Source organism: Callithrix jacchus, chromosome 22 (genome assembly GCF_049354715.1).
Source record: "Callithrix jacchus isolate 240 chromosome 22, calJac240_pri, whole genome shotgun sequence".
In the NCBI taxonomy this organism is placed as follows: domain Eukaryota; kingdom Metazoa; phylum Chordata; class Mammalia; order Primates; family Cebidae; genus Callithrix; species Callithrix jacchus.
This window is the reverse complement of record NC_133523.1, coordinates 7,325,324-7,336,425: the sequence shown is the minus strand read 5'-3', so window position 1 is coordinate 7,336,425 and position 11,102 is coordinate 7,325,324. Positions and strand designations below refer to the sequence as shown.

General features: G+C 50.4%; 1 protein-coding gene and 1 pseudogene across 1 annotated transcript; one reads left to right on the top strand and one right to left on the bottom strand.

Moving 5' to 3' along the window:
* Window positions 1–264: 264 nt before the first annotated feature.
* LOC100410070 (CD209 molecule) lies at window positions 265–6,516 on the top strand. The gene is made up of 7 exons (XM_002761676.6): window positions 265–344; window positions 445–495; window positions 1,323–1,406; window positions 1,790–2,287; window positions 2,703–2,854; window positions 3,873–3,985; window positions 4,825–6,516. Exons 1-7 carry the CDS (start codon window positions 299–301, stop codon window positions 4,991–4,993), a joined length of 1,113 nt encoding a protein of 370 aa, XP_002761722.3. The 5' UTR covers window positions 265–298; the 3' UTR covers window positions 4,994–6,516.
* On the bottom strand, window positions 6,083–7,923 carry LOC100409711 (U2 small nuclear ribonucleoprotein auxiliary factor 35 kDa subunit-related protein 2-like; annotated as a pseudogene).
* Window positions 7,924–11,102: the final 3,179 nt, after the last annotated feature.

The following is an 11,102-nucleotide window of genomic DNA, read 5'->3' as shown; positions in this document are numbered from 1 at the left end:
TTTATCAGATTTCATTAAAATCATCCTACTGCTCAGCCATGCCATGAGTGGATGGGCCCTTCTCCCCGTCAACCAGAGACCATTCCCCACCCCCTCCCCGAAATTCTTGAATGATCCAGCCCATCTCATGTTCTGACCCCTTCCACTAGCCTTTTGGGTGATAGGTCCCTACCCGACTTCCTGTTTCTCTTCCTGTGGGAGAGTAGATTTAGGAAGTAAAGATTGCAGGGCGAGAAATAAAAGCTGTGGTCCCCAGCAGTTCTGGACACTGGGGGACACTGGGGGACTCTGGGGCAACATGAGTGACTCCCAGGAACCAAGATTACAGCAGATGGGCTTCCTGGGTGAGGCTGGGTTGGGATGCTGGGATTCTGGGAAGTGGGAAGAGATGGCCAGCCCTGGTCTCAGCCTGCCTAGGCTCTGAATTCATGTCTATCCATTCAGAGGAGGAAGAACTTGGATTCCAACAGACTCGAGGCTACAAGAGCTTAGCAGGTAGAGAGGAGTTAGCAGGCAGGGAGGAGAGAACAAAGACTCCTGGACTCCTGGGTCCTGGGACTGTGGGGCGTGGGGCCTGAATTCCTGGTCCCTGGGAAGGTGGAGGCTGGGCCAAGGCTCCTGGGTTCTGGTGAGATAGAAGTTGGAGACTGGGTTCCAGGGTCCTGGGGAGGTGAGGGCAGGGGCCTGGACTCCTGGGTCCTGGGGAGGTGAGGGCGGGGGCCTGGACTCCTGGGTCCTGGGGAGGTGAGGGCGGGGGCCTGGACTCCTGGGTCCTGGGGAGGTGAGGGCGGGGGCCTGGACTCCTGGGTCCTGGGGAGGTGAGGGCGGGGGCCTGGACTCCTGGGTCCTGGGGAGGTGGGGGCTTGGGCCTGGACTCCTGGGTCCAGAGAAATCCAGCCACCTAGGGAGGTGGGGGCTTGGGCCTTGATTTCTGGGACCTGGGGATGTAGGGGCTGGGACCCAGATTCTTGAGACCTGGGGAGGTGGGAGCAGGTGTCTGGGTTACTGGGATTTGTGGAAGGAGAGGCTGGGACCTTGGTTCCTGGGTCCTGGGGATGTGGGGGCAGGGGTCTGGGTTCCTGAGACCTGGGTATTTAGAGGCTGAGGCCTGGATTCCTGGGTCCTGGGGAGGTGGAAGCAGGTACCTGGGTTCCTGGGACCTGGGGAGGTGGGGGCTGGGACCTAAGCTCTTGGGACTTGGGGAGGGGGAGGCTGGGGACTGGGTTCCTGGGTCCTGGGGTGCTGAGGGATTGAGGCCAGGCTCTCCCCGGGCCAGGCACAGCTGGGGACACTGGCAGGCTGATGCACGTATCCTCTCTCAGGGTGTCTTGGTCACGGCCCCCTGGTGCTGCAACTCCTCTCCTTCACACTCTTGGCTGGGGTCCTGGTGGCCATCCTTGTTCAAGGTCAGGGGCAGGTTCTGAGGTCTGGGGTCCCCAGGCCTGGCCTTTTGGCTGTGAACAGAGCCCTGAGTGGCCAGGTCTGGGAGGGAGGTGGGGCTGAGAGCCAAGATGTTGTCCCTTGGGGTTTACAGAGGCCTCTCCCACAGCCCCTCCCCACTCTAGGGCAGGAGAGAAGGAGGAGGAGGAGGAGGAGGAGGAGGAAGGAAAGAACCTGGCTCTCCTTGGCCTTCTGTGTTGCCTTCTCTGGGTGTCAGTTTTCCTCCTCTTCAAAGTGGATTAAACAAGACCTTGGCTCTCACAAATGAGGTCCCTATGGGGGTCAGTTCAGGGCTTGGCACACAGTTGGTGTTTAATAATTGCAGTTCTTTCTTTTCTTCTTGGCCCAGTGTCCAAGGTCCCCAGCTCCATAAGTCAGGGACAATCCAAGCAAGAGGAGATCTACCAGGAACTGACCTGGCTGAAGGCTGCAGTGGGTGAGCTCCCAGAGAAATCCAAGCAAGAGGAGATCTACCAGGAGCTGACCCAGCTGAAGGCCGCAGTGGGTGAGCTCCCAGAGAAATCCAAGCAACAGGAGGTCTACCAGGAGCTGACACGGCTGAAGGCCGCAGTGGGTGAGCTCCCAGAGAAATCCAAGCAGCAGGAAATCTACCAGGAGCTGACACGGCTGAAGGCTGCAGTAAGTGAGTTGCCAGACAGGTCCAAGCAACAGGAGATCTACCAGGAACTGTTGCAGCTGAAGGCTGCAGTGGGTGAGTTGCCAGAGAAATCCAAGCAGCAGATCTACCAGAAACTGACCGAGTTGAAGGCTGCAGTGGGTAAGCTCCCAGAGAAATCCAAGCAACAAGAGATCTACCAGGAACTGACCCAGCTGAAGGCTGCAGTGGGTGAGTTCCTGGAACCAGGGATCCTTGGGCCTGAGATGGTCATTGTGTGGTGTGAGTTTGCTTGAGTCACCAACCCTATCTGAGCCTCAGTTTACTCATCTGTGCAATGAGAACACAGGGTAACTGTGATCATTGCACTCAGTGTTCACAGTGGGCCAGGTACACAGTAGCTACTCAGGTAAGCCTGTCCCCCACCTTCTGTTCTGAGCTCTAAAGCCCCTACTTCTCCTAGTCTGGAGGAGATGGGGCCAGGACTCATGCGTTCTCATGAAGATGGGGGAGGGACTCAGGAAGTGGGGAGGGAAATGGTCCACCCAGCATGGACAGTCAAGGAAGGGCTCTGATTCTCAAGGGCTTGAAGGTTGGGCAGATACAGGAATATGGGCAACTTGATCTGAGCAGGCTTTCCCAACAGAACGCCTGTGCCGCCCCTGTCCCTGGGAATGGACATTCTTCCAAGGAAACTGTTACTTCATTTCTAACTCCCAGCGCAACTGGCCCAACTCTGTCACCGCCTGCCAGGAAGTGGGGGCCCAGCTTGTCATAATCAAAAGTGATGAGGAGCAGGTACACCTGGTGGGGTCCCTGGCCTGGCCTGGGGCATGGCTTCTGGCCAACCAGAGAGGAGATTCTCAGAGAGGATTTTGCAGAAGAGGGGCTTTGCTCCACTTGGAAAGATGGGAGGAGAAGGATATGAATGAGGGCATCCCAAGTACCCTCTGAGCAGATACAAACTGGATCTGAATATGTGGAAAAAACATCAAATGTGGCGGGCTGCAGTGGCTCACGCCTGTAATTCCAGCACTTTGGGTGGCTGAGGCAGGTGGATCACCTGAGGTCAGGACTTCAGGACCAGCCTGGCCAACATGTTGAAACCCCGTCTCAACTGAAAAATACAAAAATTAGCCAGGTGTGGTGGCAGTCGCCTGTAATCCCAGCACTTTGGGAGGCTGAGGTGGGTGGATTGCTTGAACCTGGGAGGTGGAAGTTGCAGTGAGCTGAGATTATGCCATTGCACTCCAGCTTGGGTGATAAGAGTGAAACTCCATCTCAAAAAAACAAAACAAAACATCAAATGTAAGCAAACCCCAGTGGCGTGCTGCAAGTGTTTAACAACCAGCTCTCTGGGGGAAAAAATCCTGATGTGTCATGTTTGCCAATTTCCCTGGTGTAAATATTCCCACTGCCGCTAATTTCAAAAATCAATGTGATGTCACTCAGTGCAGAGCTAAAAGGAGATGTTCCTGACCAGCAATTAGGAAACGGTTGGATTTGGCTCCAATACATTAAGCCCAGTTATGAGTAAATTTGTGTTGGCATGCATGGAACATGTGAAATGGATAGACATGCAGGATTAGCAAGAGTGCGTGAGGAGAGGCCAGCTGTGCATGGATGCCTGCATGTCAGGACACATGTGTTGTGGGATACACATGTGAGAGACTCAGACATGGGGGGGTGCTTAGGACCCAGAATATGGGAAGGCTGAAGGTTAGCCTACAAGCAGAACTTCCTGCCAAGAGATGGGGAGGTGGAGCCTGGAAAGTGGGAAGCAGAACCCTCTCCTGACTCCTCCTCTACCCTCCAGAACTTCCTACAGCTGCAGTCTTCCAGAAGCAACCGCTTGGCCTGGATGGGACTTTCAGACCTAAAGCAGGAAGGCACATGGCAGTGGGTGGATGGCTCACCTCTGTCACCCAGGTAGATCCCAGGAGAAGGGGACATCCTATCCAGTGGGACTGGGGTCCTGAAACCTGACTTGAACTTTCCCTTGGGATCCTCCCCCACTCCCTGACACCCTAGACCCAAGAATCTGGGGTGTTTACTGAGTTGAGGAAGGTGGTCTTCATACCCACCTGCAGATGGCATGGCAGAGACCTGCAGGGGGAGCTTGCCTCGAGGGTGGGTGTGTTAAAATATAGTGTAATAATAGGAAATCTGAGGTCTAGTAAGGCCACCAGTTTAGGAGACAATTGCTATTGGGAATAGCTTCTCATATTCACAGCTCCCCAGAGAGAGAGAACACATCACAGCTGTGAGCCTCCTGGCCAAGCACCAGGGTCTTTTATGAGGCAGAGTGATGGGGAGTGGGGGGCTGTGGGCTAGAACCTTTATTATGGTTTATATGGAAAGGAAAGGTCAAGGTCAGACAAGCAGGCTTAGGATTGGCAAGTATGAAGCATTTTTGGGGCTCGGGGGCATAGGGGCTGCCTGATACCGGGGCTTGGGGTGATTAGCATAGGATAGTGACTTAGAGTACAAGAGCCCAATAAGGCAGGTGGTTGGGGGTGTGGACTCCAGGTTGGTTGAATTGTATTTGAAAATCACACCCTCAGTAGTGGAGTCCACCCAAGGACAGATTGTGACAAGAGAGGCAGGAATCAAGGCACTCAGGCATATTATAGGGAGTGCAGAGCAATTCATGGCCAGCATACACAGGCAGGGCCAACGTTGAAGCATCAAGATCACAGATTACAGAAGGTAGAAACAGCTCGTACAGTAGGCAGGGCAGAGGCTCACATTCCACATGGGCTTTGCAGCCTCAGGCGGTATTGGAACCAAGGAGAGCCCAACAATATCGGGGAGGAAGACTGCGCGGAATTTAACGGCAATGGCTGGAACGACGACAGATGTAGCGCCGCCAAATTCTGGATCTGCAAAAAGTCCGCAGCCTCCTGCTCCAGGGATGAAGAAAGGCTTCTCTCCTGAGCCCCTACCACCTCAAATCCCCATGCTGGGTAGCAGAATTTCACCCAGCTCTCTGGGGGAAAAAGTCCTGATGTGTTGTGTTTGCCCATTACCCTGGTACAAATATTCCCGCCGTGGCTGATTTCAAACATCAATGTGATGTCATTCAGTGCAGAGCTGAAAGGAGATGTGCGTGACCAGCAATTAGGAAATGGCTGGTTCTGGATCCAATGTATTAAGCCCAGTTAGGAGTAAATTTGGGTGGACATGCACTTTGAAGCTGCAGTTTCTTCTCTCCATCCTTGGACCTTCACAAAATCTCTGGGACTGTTCTCTGTCAGATTCATCCTCCTTTAGAAGGCTGGGTCCCATTCTGTCCTTCTTGTCATACTTCCAATTTCCCCTGGTGTAGAGCTTGTTTTTCTGGTCCATCCTTGGAGCTTTACAAATGAGCTGGTGTGGGATGCCTTTGCAGGGTGGGCTTGTGTCCCATGAATCTGCTCTCTCTTCCCTTAAGAGATAAGAATTGGTTGCCATGTGTAGTTTCCTTGTCCCCTGGGGCATTATCTCATACATCCAAACCTACCCTCTGTTCAACTTTCACCTACCCCCTCCTGCACCCCTTTGACTGGGACTTACTGGTTGCAAATGCTCATTTTACAGGCTGGAAACACCAGGGAATTGATTTCCCATCTACCAATGGCATCCCAAGAGGGCATGGAGGCTCCATGTAATCCCTTCCACCTCCCACACCTTCTTTGGTCCTATACATGGCTTCCATTGGGCTGTTTCTAAGTTGTAGCATTTATTAATATTATTATTTTTTGAGACAGAGTTTCACTCTAGTTGCCCAGGCTGGAGTGCCATGGTGCAATCTCGGCTCACCACAACCTCTGTCTCCCAGGTTCAAGTAATTCTCCTGCCTCAGCCTCCCCAGTAGCTGGGACTACAGGCATGTACCACCACACCCAGATAATTTTTTGTATTTTTAGTAGAGATGGCGTTTCTCCCTGTTGGTCAGGCTGGTCTCAAACTCTCGACCTCAAGGTGATCCGCCCATCTCGGCCTCCCAAAGTGTTGGGATTACAGGTGTGAGCCACTATGCCTGGTCTATTATTTTTTAAAGAATAAAACAAGTTTATTTGGATCTGGGAGTCTGAACAGTTCTGACTCTACGAACTGATGTCCTCCTGCCACGACTTCGGGATCTAGAGGAACTTTGGCTCTGGCTGCAATGGCTCCTGCGGCTCTGGCTCCAGCTGCCCCGGCCCCTGCTGTGGTGCCTGTTTCTTCCTCTACTTTGAACCGTGCCTCTCCTGACTCACTGATGTGTGCTTGTGAGATTTCTTCCCCTGTGACTACTCCTTTTCCTCTCGGATTCCCCATTTCTTTTGTAGGAGTATTCGTCGTGGTGGCCCATCCTCTCCCTCCTCGGAGTTCTTGCCAAAAGAGGAGGCAGTCCGATTCAGAGATAAGCAGATGTGTCTCTATTCACTTCCCAGAATTCACTGATGGGATTTCTGAACACAGGGAGAAAATTGCAGTGTTTTCCTGTCGGATGTTGTTGTTTTTCAAACGAACTACAAATCGCCATTTTCCACCGGATCACTGGGCAGAATTCACATTGAAGGTGTGGTCCTGTATACCATCGTTTGTTAAACAGAGAAAGGGCTGCTTGTTATTCTGCTTCCAACTGGTAGTGAACATATATATTGCCCCTCAGGTGAGGTTTCAAGTTGCAGCTGACCCTGAGCTGAATCACTCTCCCCACGTTCTTGAACTCGGGCAGCACATCCTCATAGAAATCTAGGAATTGTGGGTAGGTTTCTTCCTTGCTGTCCTCCAGGATGGCGTCAGGGTCATAGTCATTCCTCCTACACTGCTCCATCCCAAACATTATAAACATGGTCTCAATAAGAAGGGTAGCAGCACTTTGGGAGGCCGAGGTGGGTGGATCACCTGAGGTCAGGAGTTCAAGACCAACTTGATTAACATGGGCAACCCCGTTTCTACTAAAAATACAAACTCCCAGGGCGTGGTGGTGCATGCCTGTAATCCCAGCTACTCGGGAGGCTGAGGCAGGACAGTCGCTAGAACCTGGGAGGCAGAGGTTGTGGTGAGTTGAGATCATGCCATTGCACTCCAGCCTGGGCAACAAGAGCAAAGCTCCATCTCAATAATAATAATAATAATAATGGCGGGGCTGGATGTTGGGAAATTATGTTTACGTGAACATCCATCTCCAAATCTGCAAGCTCCTGTTTTGCTCTAGAAGGGACAATTAGCTCCATCCTTCTCCCTTACTCTGAAATTCGCGGCTGATTTTTGGATTTTGCCATGTGGAGCCATTTTCCAACTCATGTTCAGCCTGATCCAGCATCTTCTGCACAGCTTCTGTTTTTCTTTCTTCTCCTGTCGTTTCTGCTCCTGCTCTTCTCTCTCTTCCTCTACTGTTCTTCCCATTGTTGCTTTAACTTTCTCTCTTGTTCTTCTTGCTGTTTTCTAGCCGCTTCTTCCTTTTCCGTCTTTATTCTGAATTCTTCTTGTGCTTCCTGCTTTCTCAGCAACCTTTCTCTCAAGTAATCTTTGCCTCTCCTTTTCCAATAGTTTCTCTTCTAGTTGTTCTTCAATAAAAGTCTCCTCCTCCCTCCTCCCCTCCGCCTCTCCCTACCCTCCCCTCTTCTCCCCCTTCTCCCTCTCTCCTCTCCCTCCCCTCCCCTCTCCCTCCCCCTCCCCCTCCCTCTCCCCCTCCTTGTCCTCCTGTGAGAGTCCTGAGTCTCTCAGTCGAACAAGTCCCTGCCGGTGTTTCTTTGGTTTCTCCTTCTTCAGGGCAGCCCTGTACTTTTTGTGGCGTGGTTTCTCTGGAAATATCATCTTCTTGGGCGCAGCCATCTTGCCGGCACCACCCCGCCCCCCAGTTGTACCCTTTTATCATAAACTGGCAAACATTGTAACCGCAGATCCAGCCCAGTCTTTGTGTAATAAAATGGCAAGTTGTTTTTCAGTTGCCATGGACCCCCAGGTAGCAAGTTACTACCCGTGAGCACGCCCAGATTTGAACCAAATGTGTGAACCCAGTTAGAACCTACGTGCTCAGACCGAGCAACAGGGACTGAGTTAAGAAGTGGATATCACATGATCCGTGATCCAATCAGATTGAGCCCTGGCATTACTCCTTGGTGTGATCCAATCAGATCAAGCCTCCTGAATTCCCTCATTAAAAGATCCAATCATATCACACCTCACTACCCTCTGTGTATAAAATCGGCCACAGCTCCCAGCTTGGAGAGACGGATAAGGGCCAGACGGCCGTGTCCTTGCTTGGCTGCCTTGCGATAAATTTTTCTCTCTACAAAACCCCAGTGGTTCAGCGTCTGGTTTTCCACTGTGAGCAGGCAAACTGAGCAATTTAGTTCGGTAACCTAAGCATAATGTTTTTCTGAGTTCTCTAAATCATTCTAGGAAATTACTGAACCTGAGAGGAACTTGGGGAACCCCCAATTTTTTGCCAGCCTGGCAGAAGTGTGGATAGACCGTGCAAAGGCAGTGTCTTTGCACCTGGTGTCTGAAGTAGGGTCAGTCTTTTGGGACCTAGCCCTTTCACTTGTGGAATGTGGTGCTAACTCCAGGAAGCTAGTGTTAGATAACTTTTTTGGTGTAAATAAGACCCCATTAAAATTCACTTCCCTTCTACTGATGTTGACCTCAAAGATGGTCCTTCATAGACAGCTTGCAATTTCCATCTTACTTAGAGTTGATGGAAATTGTTCTTCAACGGGCTGAGGAACTGTGAGGCTTGTTCTGTCAGCTCCCAGAGGCTCCCAGGGGAATTGAGCCCAGTTGGCATTTTCAGTCATAATAAGCCCATTGATGCCTTTGCATTGGGTTCCTTCCCTTTTCTACCTGCTTCTCTTCATTTTTCCCATCCCCTGCTGGTGCTTCTTGGAATCTCCTCCCTGATAAGCTACTTATATCCAAATCCTTGTCTCAAGCTCTGCTTTGGGAGGAACTCAAGCCAAGCTTATAATATATTTTGATAATTACCAGGCATGGCTCTTTTTGAGTGTGAGACAAGCCTCTGCCACCCAGGCTGAAGTGCAGTGGTGGTGCAGTCATGGCTCACTGCAGCCTTGATCTCATGGGCTCCAGGGATCCTCCCACCTCAGCCTCCTGTGTAGCTGGGACCACATGTGTGCATCACCATATCTAGCTACTCTTAAATGTTTTTTTAGAGATGGTGTCTCACTGTGTTGCCCATGATGGTCTTGAACTCCCAGGCTCAACTCATCCTCCTGCCTCAGCCTCCCAAAGTCCTGAGTTTATAGGGATGAGCCACAGTTCCCTGCCTGGTTATGGCTCTTCTCTATCAAAATGTTCTCCAGTATTTTTGTGCAATTTTTAGATGATTTTTTAATCTATTCTGGCTTTAAAGGTTTTTATTTACTGTGGAATAAGTCATGTGTGCACACAGAACCACAGCATATCAGTCCCTATGGTGAAAACTAAGGCTCATTCTGTTCCCATCTTCCCATTTCAAGAGGTTACTGTCCCCAGTTGTAGCTTTGCTATTTATTCCCAGCTAAAGAATATAACCTCTTTATTACATTCCAAATAATGAGCTTGTCAAGTTTGTTTTAAAATCTATTTGGAAATCCTTCAATGGAATTTTGAAAATCTACCTGTGAGTAGGTGGAAACCAAAGGACTTTTTATTTTTTTAAAGACAGGGTCTTGCTGTGTTGCCCAGCCTAGAGTGCAGTGATGCAATCCTGGCTCACTGTAACCTCAGACTCCCAGGTTCAAGCGATCCTCCTGCTTCAGCGTCCCAAGTAGCCAGGATTACAGGCACCTGCCACTGTGCCCAGCTAGTTTTTGTATTTTTATTAGAGACAGCGTTTCACTACGTTGGTCAGGCTGGTCTTGAACTCCTGACCTCATGATCCTCCTGCCTAAGTCTCCCAAAGTGCTGGGATTACAGGCATGAGCCACTGCACCCGGCTTTTTTTTTTTTTTTTTTGAGACAGAGTTTCACTCTGTCACCTAGGCTGGAGTGCAGTGGCACAATCTCAGCTTGCTGCAACCTCTGCCTCCTGGGTTCAAGCAGTTCTCCGGCCTCAGCCTCCCGAGTAAGTGGGACTACAGGCATGTGCCACGAGGCCTGGCTAATTTTTTTTTTTTTTTTTTTTGAGATGAAGTCTCGCTCTGTCACCCAGGCTGTAGTAAATCTCAGTTTATTGCAACCTCCATCTACTGGGTTCAAGTGATTCTCCTGCCTCAGCCTCCTGAATAGCTGGGATTACAGGTGCCCACCACCACACCCAGCTAATTTTTGTATTTTTAGTAGAGACGGGGTTTCATCAGGTTGGCCAGGCTGGTCTTTAACTCCTGACCTCAGGTGATCCACCCGCCTTAGCCTCCCAAAGTGCAGGGATTACAGATATGAGCCACCTCACCCAGCCTCATTTTTGTATTTTTAGTAGAGATGGGGTTTCACCATTTTGGTCAGGCTGGTCTTGAACTCCTGACCTCAGGTGATCCACCTGTGTTGGCCTCCCAGAGTGTTGGGATTACAGATGTGAGCCACCGTGCCTGGCCTAGACGGCAACTTTTATTGAAGTGGCCATGCACAGCAGCAGCAGAGATACTGCTTCTTTCAGAGCAGAACTAATCCACAGACAGTGTGTCTAGAGTAGCAGCCCAGAAACAGTTCTGTGGCATATTTATACCCTTTTAATTATGTGAAAATTAAGTGGCAAATTATGCAGAGATTTCTAGAAAAGAAGTGGTGACTTCCAGTTTGTCTGAGTTATCGCCATAGAAAGGAGCAGTAATTTCTGGATATTGCTTTGGCAATGCTCCAAAGAAAAGTCAGCACTGGGACAAAGGATCTCTCAGCAAGGCAATCTTTACTTCTTGCAGAAAAGGTATTTTTATCTTGCAGAAGATAAATATGACTGCTTTTCCTTTGTTCGTTGTACTCTTGTGTTAAGATAGCTAACAGAAGCACCCTTTCTGCAGAAAGTAAAGATTGCCTTGCTAAGAGAACCTCTGTCTCAGTGCTGATTTTTCTTTGCAGCATCAAGCATCTATTTCCAACACAATGGTGAACTGACAGGGCACTCTAGTGGCAT

Excerpts from the sequence above, each read along its gene's own strand:
- LOC100410070 (XM_002761676.6), top strand. The coding sequence starts at position 299 with ATGAGTGACTCCCAGGAACCAAGATTACAGCAGATGGGCTTCCTGG. Across the intron at positions 2,855-3,872 it reads TCAAAAGTGATGAGGAGCAG|AACTTCCTACAGCTGCAGTC; the intron begins GTACACCTGGTG and ends TCTACCCTCCAG. Across the intron at positions 3,986-4,824 it reads GGCTCACCTCTGTCACCCAG|CCTCAGGCGGTATTGGAACC; the intron begins GTAGATCCCAGG and ends TGGGCTTTGCAG.